The sequence below is a fragment of the Mixophyes fleayi genome, chromosome 4 (assembly GCF_038048845.1).
Source record: "Mixophyes fleayi isolate aMixFle1 chromosome 4, aMixFle1.hap1, whole genome shotgun sequence".
In the NCBI taxonomy this organism is placed as follows: domain Eukaryota; kingdom Metazoa; phylum Chordata; class Amphibia; order Anura; family Limnodynastidae; genus Mixophyes; species Mixophyes fleayi.
Window position 1 is genome coordinate 13,925,322 of NC_134405.1, and position 17,678 is coordinate 13,942,999.

The 17,678-nt window shown below is 40.5% G+C and overlaps 1 protein-coding gene across 1 annotated transcript in view; it reads right to left on the reverse strand.

The window, feature by feature from the left end:
* Positions 1-558: 558 nt before the first annotated feature.
* The window catches only part of LOC142151063 (uncharacterized), a 47,742-nt gene continuing 30,622 nt past the window's right edge, over positions 559-17,678 (reverse strand). Inside the window, 1 exon segment of the mRNA XM_075206359.1 lies at positions 559-2,078. Coding sequence (XP_075062460.1) covers positions 559-2,078 — 1,520 coding nt within the window.

A 17,678-nucleotide genomic window follows, 5' to 3' on the forward strand; every position in this document is an offset into this window, starting at 1 on the left:
ATATTCATGATATTAGAACACGTACATCTCTATTTCTTAGAAAACATAAGATATTGTCTCTTAAAGGAAAACGTGGACTATGAGAATTGGAAGAGGCATTTGTTACATAACAAAGCTCGATCTCCATTAGTTGATTCCTTTTCCAATTCAAATGGGACGTCTTCCTTCATTAGAGTATTAGCATAATGAAAGCTCTTTTCCTTTGCCCATATAAGAATGTCTATACAGAGATAGTTAAAGCAGTCATCCTTGCTACTCTAAGATTACAACTCAGCATAATAGTTAGAACCCGCAATCTTGATAACAAATTGTTGAAGCCATGAATGTCAGCTTAATTTTATGTAGTAACATCCTTAAGTCTAATACAAGTTGATACATATACATTTAAATTTATTTCTGATACAAACGCCTTATAATACAGTGTATTTATTTTAATAGCTATGCAATAACACACTTATATCATAAGTTATTGATTTCAGATATCAAAATAACTTCTAAGCTTATAATTACTTTAACACTTTTAAAGATATTTAAGAGTATTTTTGCAAGTATATTAGCTCATGAAAATCACTGTTCACTTGTATGACTTTTCAGATGTCTAACAAGATGTGATTTTTGTGTAAAACATTTCCCACACTCAGAACATGAACATTGTTTCTCACCAATGTGAGTTCTCAGATGAGTAGTACGTTGCGATTTATTTGAAAAACATTTCCCACACTCTGCACATGAAAATGGTTTCTCACCAGTGTGAGTGCTCTGATGTATAACAAGATTTGATTTGCGTGTAAAACATTTCACACACTCAGAACATGGAAATGGTTTCTCACCTGTGTGACTTCTCTGGTGTGTCACAAGAGATATTTTAGATGTAAAACGATCCCCACACTCAGAACATGAAAATGGTTTCTCACCTGTGTGATTTCTCTGATGTGTCACAAGAGATATTTTATGTGTAAAACATTTCCCACACTCAGAACATGGAAATGGTTTCTCACCTGTGTGAACTCTCTGATGAGTGGTACATTGTGATTTTTTTGAGAAACATTTCCCACACTCTGCACAAGAAAATGGTTTCTCTCCTGTGTGATTTCTCTGATGTGTCACAAGATATGATTTATGTGTAAAACATTCTCCACACTCAGAACATGGAAATGGTCCCTCACCTGTGTGAATTTTCTCATGCACAACAAGAGTTAATTTATGTGCAAAACACTTCCCACACACAGAACATGGAAATTGTTTCTCACCTGTGTGAATACTCTGATGTGCCACAAGAGATGACCTGCGTGTAAAACATTTACCACACTCAGAACATGGAAATGGTTTTTCACCTGTGTGAATTCTCTCATGCGCAACAAGAGTTAATTTATGTGCAAAACATTTCCCACACTCAGAACATGGAAATGGTTTCTCACCTGTGTGAATTCTCTCATGCGCAACAAGAGTAAATTTATGTGCAAAACATTTCCCACACTCAGAACATGGAAATGGTTTCTCGCCTGTGTGAATTCTCTCATGAGCAACAAGATTTGATTTTTGTATAAAATATTTCCCACACTCTGCACATGAAAATGGTTTCTCACCAGTGTGAATGCTCTGATGTCTAATAAGAAGTGATTTGCGTGTAAAACATTTTCCACACTCTGCACAAGAAAATGGTTTTTCACCTGTGTGAATACTCTGATGTGCCACAAGAGATGACCTGCGTCTAAAACATTCCCCACACTCAGAACATGGAAATGGTTTCTCACCTGTGTGAATTTTCTCATGCGCAACAAGAGTTAATTTATGTGCAAAACACTTCCCACACACAGAACATGGAAATTGTTTCTCACCTGTGTGAATTCTCTCATGAACAACAAGATTTGATTTTTGTATAAAACGTTTCCCGCACTCTGCACATGAAAATGGTTTCTCACCAGTGTGAATTCTCAGGTGTGTAATAAGAAGTGATTTGCATTTAAAACATTTTCCACACTCTGCACATGAGAATGGTTTCTTACCTGTGTGAATTCTTATTTTTGACTTATTTGAAAAACATTTGTCACACTCAGAACATGAAAAGGTTTTTTCACCTGTATGAGGTCTCTGATGTCTAACACAGTTTGACTGATGTATAAAAAATGTGCCACAATCAGAAGAGAAACATATTTCATCACCTATAGGAGCTGTACTATGTGCAGCAATATCAGAGTTATCTGGAGAACATTCGTCATTATTAGAGGGATCAGATGATATATCCGCATTGTAAAGTACTGGATGTATATTTTGATTAATGCCGTTTTCTCCTGGAGAATCTTGTATGATGTGATCTTCTGTTTTACAATCTGGAGACAAAATGAGATGTCCCTCCGAGGTACTCCTGCTTCTGCATCCATCTGCTGGAAAAATATGTATAGAGATGGATATCTTGTCATTACATGAGGAGCACATTATATTCCCCAGAATGTTCATACTATTTGTCAGTTCAAGATGTTCAGTTGTTTAATTTAAATTTGCAAATAAATAAATACTTCATTATGATTATAACTGTACTAAAACAACATATATGAGTCTTTTTGAACAGATAAAACATTGACTTACAAGATAACACAACCACATTACTATGCACATTGCACAGACCCAGCCAAAGGAACATGCAGAGTTTTTATTTTGCTTTAGTATTGCAGTGTTAGTATGTACACACTGAGGATCAGACATTCAGGTTGTCAGTACCAGCAGTCTTAGACATCACTGGCAGCCTCCAACACTCAGCAGACCACTGATTGCTGGGATTCCAAATTAGAATCCTTAACAGAACCCGGCTGGGTCCAGTCTCAGGCTAGAGATGACATAACTCCTCTCTCAGGTCTTGCCACTAACCTCCACTACTGAATATTGTCAGGCTTAAACAGACATGTGCTTTATATGTGGCTATATAACCTCAATGTATACTATTGTTTCTCCTTGAATGATGTAACCATTGCTGGCTATGCTGTGCTAAGCAAATCATACATTTTTATTATTACCTTATATGGTCACGGTCAAGGTAGCCATCTGTAATATAACTTCTATATAAACATGAGTTAAACAAAGAAAGAGCAGCCTCACACTGGAATCACAAGAAAATTAACTGATATCTAGAAATCTTCTCTAAAAAAAATCAGGTGTCCGAAATGAAATGAGACAATAGGACTGTCAGGCACAGTCTACGCACTGACACTTGGTGCAGGAAATGGACACCTGCACCTTCTCGGCAGCTGCGTCCTGTTGCCTAGCAGCGTGACGCTATCTCTGCCTTCCTGTCAGCAGTCTCCATGTCTGATCGCCAAAATCTCCCTAACCCAATCAGGAGGCACCTAATGGTATATAAAGCATCCTCTGACACCTGCCTAGTGCCAGAGTATTGGTTCACTCCTGCTCCAGTGTTTCCTGTACTTCTGAGCCTGTGTACTTCGGTTCTGACTCGGCTTCCTGTGACTATTCTCCTGTGTTTCGTTTTGGTACCTCGCTGCCCGGCTGGTTTGACTATTTGGCTTGACCTGACTTCTCTCTGGATCTTTCCTGTGTACTGCACCGCTCCGTTGGCTCCGATCTGGATTGCCTGACTACGCCTGTCTACTACTGTCGCTACACCGGTGACTGTCTTGGAGAACCGTGACCTGCATACCCTCTGCAGCTAAGCCAAACCTCCCTGGTGAATATTGGGAGTATGTTAGACTCCGCACCTCCCTGTTCAATTGTGCCAATACCGGTTAGCGGCCATCTCTGCAATTCCGTGACAGTATACTCTGGCCATATGAGTGGACAGGACGAACCCTCAGCTCGGGACCTTCTGCTCCACTTAGCCCAGAGGGTGGATCAGCAAGACTCCAATCAGGCACAACTCCTGCAATGTCTACAAGGGTTTGTTTCTTGTTAAGACACCCTTCAGGAGTCTATTCCAATAAGCAAGACGGCCTTAGCAGTAATGGTTTCTTCCGCAGATACAACATCTACTGCCAGCTCCGCCAGTTCCAGAAACCTACGTATCCCACCACCGGAGAAATATGATGGTGATCCTAAGAATTGTCGTGGGTTCCTTAACCAGTGCGGTATTCAGTTTGAACTTTTCCCGGGAAAATTCGCCTCCGAGAGGACCAAAGTGGTGTATATAATTTCCCTCCTCTGGTCAAGCCCTATCTTTGGTTTCTTCCCTCTGGGAACGGGATGATCCTACACTCCGAGATTCTTTCACTTTTATTAAGAATTTTCGGAGGGTTTTTGATGAGCCTGGCCGTGTTTCCTCTGCTGCTTCTGGCCTATTAGCTCTCCATCAAGGTTCAGTCACTGCAGGGCAGTATGCTGTGCAGTTTCGCATCCTTTCTTCAGAGCTCTGCTGGAACAATAAGGCTCTGGTAGCCACCATTTGGCAGGGGTTAAACGTCCGCATCAAGGACGATCTGGCCTCCCGCGAGCTTCCGTCTGATCTTGGCGACTTGGTCTCTTTGTGTGTTAAGGTGGACATCCGTCAAAGGGTACGTACTCAAGAACGTGAACGGACCCGGCACCCTTTTCCTCGCCTGGCGCTCCCGTTCCAAGCTCCAGCATTTCCTCTGGAGGAACCTATGCAAATTGGCCGCTCTTGTCTTTCCCAGGAGGAGCGTAACAGACGCATCAAGAATCGTCTCTGCCTTTATTGTGGGGACTCGGGTCACCTTCTCTACTCATGCTCCAAGAGGTCGGGAAACGCCCAATCCTAGGCGATGACATGGGGGTCGTCCTAGGATCCAAGTTCCTCACTCCCTACTCCTTGAGAGATTCTGAATTTCTGATGCCCATTACGCTATTTTCTACAGATGGCCCCCAGCAATTGAAAGCTTTTGTGGACTCTGGTTCCGCTGGGAACTTTATTTTCGCTGAGTTGGCTTCCAAGCTTCATCTCTCCATCCTTCCATTGCCACAGCCTCTGGAATTGACCGCAATTGATGGTAATCGCATCATCAACGGTTCCATCGATCGCATTACCAGTCCCTTACAGCTGGTGGTTGGAGCGCTTCACTCAGAGTGGATAAGTTTCCTGATCCTTCCTCAATCCTGTTATTTTGGGCCTTCCCAGGCTTAAAGCTCACGATCCACAGTTCGATTGGTCTCGTGCCCAAGTTATTTCGTGGGGATCTATCTGCAAACAACATTGTTTGACTGCTGTACATCCTCCTAGGTCCTCCATTTTTTGTCTAGCCTCTACTCCGCAACCTGCTCTTCCTGAGGTCTATGCCGAGTTTATAGCTGTATTCAGCAAAGCTGCAGCCGAGTCCCTGCCTCCTCATCGACCCTGGGATTGCCCCATTGACCTCGTACCCAACAAGTGCATCTCTAGGGACAGAGTCTTTCCCCTATCTCTCCCAGAGACTCAAGCCATGTCTGAATACGTCGCTGAGAATCTTGAACGTGGTTTTATCCGCAAGTCTTCCTCACCGACAGGTGCCAGGTTCTTTTTTGTCAAAAGAAAGACGGAACCCTTAGACCCTGTATTGACTACCGGAAGTTCAATGCTATTACGGTGAAGAACCGTTACCCGTTACCTCTCATATCACAACTTTTTGATCGGATTCGTGGAGCTCAGATTTTCACCAAACTAGATCTTAGAGGTGCCTATAATCTTATCCGTATTCGTCAAGGCGACGAGTGGAAAACCGCTTTTAATACGAGAGGTGGGCATTATGAGTACCTTGTGATGCCCTTTGGGTTTTGTAATGCCCCTGCGCTTTTTCAAGAATTCATCAATGAAATCTTCAGGGATCTTGTGTATCTATCTGTAGTTGTCTACCTTGATGATATCCTGGTCTTTTCCCGGAACATCACTCCTCATCGAGATCATGTCAAAGAAGTTCTGTCTCGCCTTCGTACCAATCACGGAGGGAAATGCACTGGACCGCGACCTGGGTCCTCACTGAGCACTGAAGTCAGGTAGGGGTCTTTCTCCACGCCAGTGTATTTGGTTGTGCCAGTCTTACTAGCTAGTCATTGTGATCTGTGTATGTCTACTCCACTACCACTGCACTTACTGTCTATCTCTGTTCTACAGGGTCACAGCAATATATTAAGTTGTATCCATTTGCTTATTGCACTTTACATGCTGATTAAACAGTGCCAACATCTCTGTGCACCCTGTTGCTGGATCACTTATAAATAACTTATTGTATAAATTTATTTCAATTAGTGGCACAGAGCACCAATGTATATCATTGCAAATGCACTGATTTTTGTTTTAGAAATGTATTGATTTCTGATGCAGTAGGCATATGTTGGAAGAAACTTGTTTTTATAAGAAAGGAAATCCCATGCTAATTAAGCCTTTATCATCTGTGAGTGACCAATGCTTTTTTAGTCTGAATACAAAGCAGGCGGTCGTTACTTTTTATCCTGTCTTGTTAAAAAGACTAATGAACTTCATGAATAATGCAACCAACAAGTAATTTAGGAAATCACAGATTGATGTGAATTTTGTTACATCCAAGACTAGAGAATATATTACATCCTGATGCTATATATCTGATGTAATATCTCAGACTTTGTGGTGCCAGCTGGGAAGGGGGCTGGGTTACCCCCTGCCAACATGTGTGTCAAAAACAGTGTAGAAAAGCTGTATTTTGTATTTTAACTGTATTATATCATCTGTACTTCTGGATGAGCACTAGTACCTCTAACTAGTGCGTAATGGTCCTTGGAAGGACCCCTTGAGCAAATAAGCATCATAGATTGAAGATACTGCCTGACGCCTATTGCTTGCTGTATCCTGTGACCAATAGATAAGAGCTTATACCCTAATCCGTTCCCTGGCTGTCCTGTTTTGAACCGAGCATCTGTGTGTCAATGCTTTGCCTGCTACCCAGCAGTCCTGATTCATAGTAAGTGGTCTGGAGGTACCAGCCAGCCCACAGCAAAGAGGCATTGCAGCAGCTATACCAGCTACCCAGAAGTAAGCGGTTCCAGGTGCCGTTAAAGAAGCCTAGTGGTGGCAGCTGAATTCTCCTACAACTACTGTGCAGTGGGCATTCGCAAGTCGGTAAGTGTCTGGTGGCAGGTGATGCCAGTGGATAAGAAACCCTGATACACCGTGCAGGAAGAACATTCCTTCATCCTTCTTCAGGTCACATACCCCATTATATGCTACGTGCTATTCAACAAGTGGCAACATACACATGTAACTTATTGCACACTACCTGTTGTTGAAACAGTGCCAACATATCCGTGTACCCCAGAACCCACTACACGCTGCCCAGGAAGTCCCTAAAAACGATTTGTGCTCCGTTGCACGTTACCAAACCCCACAATTTGTGTACTAAGCTGTACCCTCAGCATTTTTCCAACAGTATGAAACTCCTCAGTGTATTCTGGTGGTACAACCTCTCTTTGTATCGCATCCACACATCATCTGGCGTGTTCTCTCATGGATAAAAAATTCCGAAGTTCTCACACATGTATTATTTCACAGGTGGCAATACATAGGGAGGATTATAGGTAATCTCAAAAGGTGTCTCATCCCACTGATCCATAATTGAATCACAAAGAAAAGAATTCCCATTCACCAAGAAAAGTTGCAAACCCCAATCAAGGCATTTCCTTACAAGATATACAAAAGACTTTCTAAACAAAGGCTTATTATATCAGATATATACATCAGAAATAATGCATTGCCTCTAGCAAGGTTAAAACTAATTTTTTCCCCTGGTCTCAGAAATAAAGATTTCCTTTATCAAAATATACACAAATATCAAAAATAAGTGCATTGGGAATTATATAAATAAGCGCCCTGTGCTATTTCCTTTAAATAAATTTATACCATAACTTATTTATAAGTGATCCAGTCACAAGTAGCTTATGGTTTCTGACTCCCCATCTGGGCAGATCCTCTTTCTTTGTAGTGACTGAACAAAAAGAATGTGCAATTCTTTTCTGCAATAAGTGTTTATTACTCACCAGTGCTGATATCTGTAGGGATTTCCTCCTCCTTACACTGCTGATCAACCCTCACACACTTCTCTTCTTCTTCCTTTATATCTTCCATCTTAATATCCGTCAGGACATCACCCTATAGAACCCCCAAAAAACAATAAAAATAACACTTTCATAATGTCTACTCTCACTTATTGAGATTAAACATAATAGCAATAAGTATAAGACCCTCACAGCTGCTCTACAGCTCATATAGTGAAAAGTCACTTTGAGACCCTCAATTCCATCTACCTGATACTCCTGCAGGATACTGTGATTTTCATTTGTACAATCCTGTGAATAAAGATGACTTGGACATCTCTCTGGGGTACTTCTGTTACTGGAACCATCTGTAAAAGACACACAGTGACTGAATGTTACGACTAAGCCTATACTTTGTATATGGCAGCAGTATCTCAATTCCACCAGAGGTGCTGCTTTTCTGCCCCTGAACTTTACACCTTGCCTGTAGGAGTTAATCTCTTTTCCTGATTAGTGCCAGCACCTGATCCACTGCTTCATATACCTGCCTCAGTCTGGGTTCTGTGCAGTTCATCGTTTATACCTGGCTGTTGATTGTCTCCTGTTTATACCCTGTTCCAGTGTGCTTCATTGCTGTCTGATCTCTCGTTGTGACCCTTTGCCTGATTACCGGACTCTGATTGTTTGCCCTGACCACTCCCTGTTTACCGAATTATGCTTGATCGCTTGTGACCCTGAACTCTGCCTGGTGACTGGACTCAGCTAGTCCTGCTTCCCTGGACTTCCTAATGTCTTTGGCTAACTGGAATCCCGATCCCGGCCTCCCTAATCTGGTGCCTCGTGCCTCCTGGCAATTGGGTAACTTAATCTACTTGTTCCTACATTTTGAACTTCATTTGCCATTTAAATCATTGCTTGGAACCTGTTACTTCTGTGGACTATTCTTGTCATTCATCACACCTGCTCATACTTGTGTATTGGAGTATACCTGTTAACTCTGCTACCTGAAATCAGCCTAATCCATGAACTGAATCCTTGTTTACATATTTTGCCTAAATAAAGACACTTGGTTTTTCTATTGCTATTTCAGCATCCTGAATTCACTAGGAATCATAACACTGAATACATTGTTTATAGATGATCAGATAATGTGTCTTTCTATGTGTCCCTCAAAACTACTCTGTCCTTTACAATAAATGACATTCACTCCTTACCCAGTGATGTGAGTAGCTGGTCATTCTCCATCATCATGTCCTCGTTTCCTTCTAAATTCTCCTGCATGAAGAAATAGACAGTAATATCCTGACACCTTATAGGAACCTGACAAACACACAATGATGGGCCTGATTCATTAAGGATCTTAAATGAAAAGGATCCTTATTTCAGTCTCCTGGACAAAACCATGTTACAAGGCAAGGGGTGCAAATGAGTGTTCTGTTTTGCACATAAGTTAAATACTGACTGTTTTTTCATGTAACACACACATATCAACTTTAAATTTCAGTGTACAAATAAGCTATCAAGTATTTGTGTGTTACATGAAAGAACAGTCAGTATTTAACTTATGTGCAAAACAGAACACTCATTTGCACCCCTTGCATTGTAACATGGTTTTGTCCAGGAGACTGAAATAAGGATCCTCTTCATTTAAGATCCTTAATGAATCAGGCCCGATATTATCATCATCCAAATCCCCTAGTGTTACTGTATATTACTACTCCCAACAATCACCTTTCCGGTCACCAGCTGGATGAACTTGCTGGTTAGTTCCAGGATCTTCCAACAGATTGTAAGCTTGCGAGCAGGACCCTCTCACCTCTCTGTCTGTCAGTATTACCCAGTATTGTTTTAGTACTGTGTTTGTTGCCAACTGTACAGCGCTACGGAATATGCTGGCACTATATAAATAAATGATGATGATCTCCTGGTCATTGTTGTGAGTGCAGTGGAGACACTGTGATGGGGATCTGGGACCTGCTCAATCCTACTGACACACAGGCATAGCTCCTGGGTGTCACACGCTCACCAAATCTATTTGTTACTATTGTGCAAACCGGTGTACGGACAGAGATATCAATAAAAAGGTAAATTGACCATTTAGATTTTTTTTTATGGGTTAATTGTGCAAAAAATACAATATTTACTGTAACATTCCCAGAATACCTCATCTCTCCAGAGAGTAGGTAGATGATCACCTATTCTTTAACTACACTTGAACAGCTTTGCAAATAAGGGAGAATAAACTCAAATATAAACCTAAGAATAAGAACACAGTAATTGTAAATATGTTGTTATTCCTTGTAATTTAAATTGTTACAATTAAAAACTAGCATTTTTTCATAAAATCTATATTAATATAATAGAAATGTATCAAAAGTGGAATCACAACCAGAAGACAGCCGAGTCTAGATATATTGTACACCACAGTCAACCAATAACAGATGGAGAGAGGGGGTGTAGCTTGTATTTATATGCAGACTATCCACTTTCACCTCTGCTCTTATCTGCCGCTATACTGTGCATATAATCCCCACTCTACCCTTGTAAGGTCATCTCTCATCTGTAGTCCCACCATAGTTCCCACAAGAGCAAATCCTAGCATAGATAGAGAAGTTGAAGAGACAATTAGAAATAGTAGATATCACAAAACAGATAATGTGTAGGAGGCTTTTATGGGGTGTTCTCGTGGGGGTATTTAGCTCTCCCCACAAGGGACTAGAGATCTGAGGCAGCAATCTCTCCAGAAAATGTTGAAGCCGGGTGGTATTAAGAAGTATCCGGGCCAGGGCAGTGTAATACTTCCCAATAATAATAATGAGAAATGTTTAGCCTTATAGCGATTTGAACTCAAAATTAACATTTTATATATTAATTCTTCTCTTCTTCTTACAGGTCCAGTTGTTATTAAAGTTATTTTATTAAACTTTTAGCTGTGTTGTCATGTTGTTCACTTCACAAGGTATGTACAACCCATAGCCATGCAATGCTCAAGCAATATTTCCTAGAATGTAGTATGTGGTAGTTCAGTTTTTGCCAAACAATACATAGATCTTAAAGCTCCCACAAAAGTATCTCTCTGCAAGTTAAACTTAAAAATTGAAATCGATTGTTCAAATTGTCCTAACCCAGTTTCTTGAAATGTTTTAATTATATTTGGACACGAATCAGTGTAGAAATTACTTTCTTCATGGTTAATTAAACTTTTCTTTTCAAAGTCGTGTGTACCCAAATCATTTCCTTGTTTGTGGGCGATCTCTTTCTGTATTTTATACACATGGAACAGATCATTCCATTATATTTTACCACAAGCCAATAAAATGTTTGAAACCAGTCACTGTTTACACCTGATAAGTGGTGTTTAGAGGCAGTTTTTTTTCATTTGAAACAGACTGTATTTCACGAGATGTTCCAGCCTCCGCAATGTCCTTGTCAGAAATTGCTGTTGGCTATGTTATTGTTTTCGTACTCTAAACTTAATAGTGTTGTTTTCTGATTTACTCATTATAGGTAACTGCTTGTTAGCTAGACTGGACACACACATATTGTTTTTATAAATATTTTTCCTTTGCCTACTCCATGGCAGCCCTTACAATGGGTTAATCCCTAATCAGCTTGTGTAGACAGGAAGAATTTTGTCCCACCCGGCCCCTATAGAAGTTAGTGTCTTTTCTTCCTGTCTCAGCAGTGTGTAGGACAGGTAGTGTAGTGAGTTTTTGTTGTTTTATTTTATTCGAGAGGGCTTACCTGCTGAGGTTTCTGGCTTTTCCTCTGTGCGGACTGCTGTGTGCAGTTCCAGCCGGGCAGTTGGACGGGAGTTCTCTGATAAATTCTTATGAGACTCCCCGTGGTTGTGCACGGAGGACACACGCACGCCCAGGGGACATGGGCACGCGCGCAGTATGCTGCCGGGCTGCTGACAGCGATGTTCTCTGTGCAGGCTCACCTGTCGAGAGTAGGAACCGTATGTAAGCAGCTGCAGCCCATTATATATGAGGTTCAGTGTTTTGCTTGCTGTTGGATCCTGCAGGATTTAGCAGTCATTTGGATAGTGCACTATGGACCAAGAGCCCGCCCCTTAGTAAGGAGTCTCTATTATTCTTAGTATAGGTTACTTAGTTCCTCTTCTGTGTGTTTACAGGACCTCTGTGGAGCTTGTGCAGGGAAAAAGGAAATGCAAAGTGAAAAATTGTGTGTGTGTGTAACCTGTGGTGGCAGATTGCAGAAGGATTGTACTGATTGTATTGATACTGAATCATTCAAAACCTGTCACAATAACTTCCGTCCAGTAACGCTCCATTACTCTGATGTAAATCACAGCGTCCGTTCCTCAAGTGTTATGGAGTCGGTACTTCTCATCAATGTTTTACTAATACAGTGTGTGTTGGAAGAGGTCTTATTCCTCATTATAACAAAAATGTACAGACCCCTCTGCTCTATATAATAATAATAATAATCTTCCATATAATACACAGTGTGTGCTGGGAGCTGTCTTATTCCTCCTCATAATCACTGTACAGACCCCTCTTCTCTATATAATATATGGATATAATACACAGTGTGTGCTGGGTGCTATCTTATTCCTCCTCATATATCACTGTACAGACCCCTCTCCTCTATATAATAATATAATATAGATATAATACACAGTGTGTGCTAGGAGCTGTCCTATTCCTCCTCATATATCACTGTACAGACCCCTCTCCTCTATATAATAATAACATAATATAATATGGATATAATACATAGTGTGTGCTGGGAGCTGTCTTATTCCTCCTCATAATCACTGTACAGACCCCTCTCCTCTATATAATAATAATATAATATAATATGGATATAATACACAGTGTGTGCTAGGAGCTGTCCTATTCCTCCTCATATATCACTGTACAGACCCCTCTCCTCTATATAATAATAACATAATATAATATGGATATAATACATAGTGTGTGCTGGGAGCTGTCTTATTCCTCCTCATAATCACTGTACAGACCCCTCTTCTCTATATAATATATGGATATAATACACAGTGTGTGCTGGGTGCTATCTTATTCCTCCTCATATATCACTGTACAGACCCCTCTCCTCTATATAATAATATAATATAGATATAATACACAGTGTGTGCTAGGAGCTGTCCTATTCCTCCTCATATATCACTGTACAGACCCCTCTCCTCTATATAATAATAACATAATATAATATGAATATAATACATACTGTGTGCTGGGAGCTGTCTTATTCCTCCTCATATATCACTGTACAGACCCCTCTCCTCTATATAATAATAACATAATATAATATGTATATAATACACAGTGTGTGCTGGGATCTGTCTTATTCCTCCTCATATATCACTGTACAGACCCCTCCCCTCTATATAATAATAACATAATATAATATGGATATAATACATAGTGTGTGCTGGGATCTGTCTTATTCCTCCTCATATATCACTGTACAGACCCCTCTCCTCTATATAATAATAACATAATATAATATGGATATAATACACAGTGTGTGCTGGGAGCTGTCTTATTCCTCCTCATATATCACTGTACAGACCCCTCTCCTCTATATAATAATAATATAATATAATATGGATATAATACAGTGTGTGCTGGGAGATGTCTTATTCCTCCTCATATATCACTGTACAGACCCCTCTCCTCTATATAATAATAACATAATATAATATGGATATAATACACAGTGTGTGCTGGGATCTGTCTTATTCCTCCTCATATATCACTGTACAGACCCCTCTCCTCTATATAATAATAACATAATATAATATGGATATAATACAGTGTGTGCTGGGAGCTGTCTTATTCCTCCTCATATATCACTGTACAGACCTCTCTCCTCTATATAATAATAACATAATATAATATGGATATAATATACAGTATGTGCTGGGAGCTGTCTTATTCCTCCTCATATATCACTGTACAGACCCCTCTCCTCTATATAATAATAATATAATATAATATTGATAGAAAACATTACCTCAGAAATTGGCGCCTGAAGCACGTGACCACGCCCCTTCTATAGCCATGTAAAGGATATGACGAAACATCGCAGTGTATGGGAGACTACAACAAAATGGCCGCCGCTCAGCTGAAGTGAGGATACTAATATATAACTCAATGTAATGCTAGTGATTAAATTGTTCCCAGTCAGACACAGAATCTCCTATGTACAATAAATCCTGTGTATTTCACCTCCCATATACAGTACAGTATTTTCCATTAGCGGATATTCTATCTGTAGTACAAGTAAATGGGCAGCTGTGGTAATAGGGACAGGGGTTCTACATTCATAACCTCGCCAGCAGCAGATGATCTACATACAGCCGACAAAGCTACGAACTTACTGCTAGATAACTAGAGGAAACAATAGAGGATAGTGAATCATAAATAATATATGACGATAATTGTCCTCAGTGTAGGAGGACGGCGGACATTTTCCTGTAGTACTCACAGGGATGATCTGCAAAGGGGAAAATACTGTACTTCATTTCTGTAACCAAATACAAATAATGTCTGATAAATATTGGAAATAACTTTATATTATTAGTGTCCTCACTTATGGTGAATTATTAATATTTATATATAAATATATTAAATATATATTATATTTATTATGGAGAATTGTTTATGTATATTAATTGAGATAGATATTATTGCCTTGAAAATATTTATATTATAAGTTTTCAAGTTTTTCAATGTAATGTGACTTTTGATTTATATATTATTGAAATTTTTGCATAAATAAAGTGAAGTGTTGAAATATTTATTTTTTTTAACCTAATTAAGTTCACCAGTTTTGAATCAATTGGAAAACATTATCCAATCATGATTACAACAGAACTTTAAAAGGATTAGAAGTGTTAGCTCACCATCTTTGAAAAAGTTAGCACCGTGTTCTGACGAAACGCGTTCGTATAATAGGCATTCATGCCCTTGGAAACACACTTGGATAAAATAAGGATATTGGATTGACTTTACTCCATATAGCTGTCATTCTCTGTAAGAATGATACCCTACCATTCATACTAATGAGGACTGGGACACTGGATTGACATCAACCGTGTATTCGGAATTGGAAGCAGTCTAGCCGGACACTCAGCGTTCCGAAGACTGATATTCGGTCACATTGTCTGCCAGTGACTTATCTTTCAGCAATCTGGGCGGTTTATCTTGCAGTGTGCTAACTTCCATTATAGGACACTCAGTGTCCTATTCATCAGTTCATCGAGTACATTGCCCATAAAAGTTTTATCCAGATCGATAACAAGAGCGCTACGATTGTCAGCACAGCTGTGCATTTGGCATTCATCAGTTATTCTTTTGACCACATCGGAAGTAAGGGATTTGTTTCTCCAACAATTTAGTAATATCCTCTCCTATTGTGGTTACCTTAAAGTACGAGACACAGAGTTTCCCAATTACACATATTGGATTTCCTGGAGAGACTATTTGGCAACATCTTTTCTATTGTGGTGTCACATGCCGGTCCCATAGCTAGGTGCCGGCGCTGTGACTTTCCCTTTAAGAACCATGATTGTGCTTGCTTCTGCTTCAGAGACATTACTTTCACACAGGTGTTCCTTGCTACTTTGATCTGGACCTCCTCCCGAATCTCATTGGTCCTGGAGCTCTATTTTAACCTCCCATGATTATGGACTCATTGCCTGTTTCTTCGTGTTACTCACGCTGCATTGGGATCTGGTTGTATACCTTGACCTTCCGTTTGTCCGTTACCTGCTCTCTGGGCTATACTTGCTGCTGAAGTTACCTGTCTTCTTTGATTCCTGGTCGGCTCAGCTGAAACTCCTCTCCGCTGTTCATCTGCAAGCTGAAATTCCTCTCCGCTGTTCATCTGCACGCTGACTACTATCGTGAGTTGTTTGCTACACCTGTGCCTAATCTGTTGTCTCAAGTTAACCTCTATCTGGCTGGCTATATCGCTACATCTCGCTGATAGAGCTACTATCAAGTTACCTGTCACCTGTAGTTCCACGTCTGGCACGGTTTATCCTCACTCTGCTGTTAACCCGTTTGCTGGACTATTATTGTGAACTGCTTGCTGTGCCTGTGGCTATTACTTCAGCTCAAGTTGCATGCCTCTGTTCAGCTGCCTCATACTACAGTGAACTTACCTTTGCATCTACGACTGGAATACATGTTACCTGTAGTTCAACGCACGGTTCAGATACTCCTCACTTCGCTGCTACTTCTAGGCAACATTCTGCTGCATGTGTCTGTGTTCATCCAAGTGCTTGGATGTTGTTTAACGCTTACTACTCTGCTAGATAAGAATCACCGCGATACCAGTAACTACCTGCTATGTTGAATCATCTCTATTCACGGATCAGCCAAGTTCTATATACTACTCTGTTTGGACTTTAGCTGTACCAGTGATTCACATTCATCTGCTGTGTGTTTTTCTATTGGATCCAAGTATTCTTATTAGTCACCTCTGCGTTGAACTGTTGTATTATTCATCTCATGCTGTTGCCAAGGGTTACCAACTATGAAGTAGCATATGTGACTTGTCTCTGCAATCTGACCAACTGCCGTGTGTTCATCTCTGCCTATATATATATATATATATATATATATATATATATAAATATATATATATATATATATATATATACTCTCATTCCTGTTGTACCATCAGTCAATACACTACTTTGCAGCACTACTATCATCTCCTGTGTTATTATTATCAGTGATACTTATGAGTCGTGAACTTTTAAACCTGTGAATATCACTGTGTTCTACCTCCACCATCCAGCTACTATACTAGTCTGGGCAAAGTTCCCTCTAGTAGAGGCAAGGGATCTACTAAAATCTTTCAGAGCCGTGACAGTAAGAACAGGCCCTAATGTCTGATCCCCCGATGGAGCCTTCTGCGAAGGATATGCTACAGCATCTAGTTGCTCGAGTAGAACAGCAGGATAATACACAGCACCAGTTGTTACAATGTCTTCAGACACTCGCTGGTCGTCTGGACTCGCTTCAAACAAATCAACCAGCGCGGTGCCAGTCTCTCCTCCTGAGCAACTTTCAGGACATCAGGCCTCCCTTGTGACTTCCTCTACGCTCAGGTTACCTACTCCGGCCAAGTTTGATGGTGACCCAAAATTGTGTTGTGGCTTTCTCAATCAGTGTTCAATTTAGTTTGAGCTTCAACCGCAAAATTTTCCCTCTGATAGATCCAAAGTGGCATATGTGGTCTCCTTACTAAATGGCCAAGCCTTAGCCTGGGCTACCCCACTGTGGGAGAGGGATGATCCGCTTCTCTCTAATTATGCATCCTTTCTGTTGACGTTCCTTCGGATTTTCGATGAACCTGGTCGACTCTCTTCTGCCTCCATAGCTATACTTCGTTTACGCCAAGGGAATCACTCAGTGGCACAATATGTCATTGAATTCCGCACATTATCCTCTGAATTGTCTTGGAACGATGAATCATTGGTGGCTGCTTTCTGGCAGGAGTTATCTGACCGCATAAAAGACGCATTAGCCTCCCATGAACTTCCTACTACCTTGGATGCCATCATATCATTATGTAATAAAGTGGACTTACGCTTCAGAGAGAGAACAGTGGAAAAGGAGGTAGCTTGTCGCCTAATCCATAGGCCCGTGCCACATCCTGTCTCACATTTCTCTATAATTGATAAGCCCATGCAAATTGGGAGATCTCAGCTGACCCCTGAGGAATGTGAC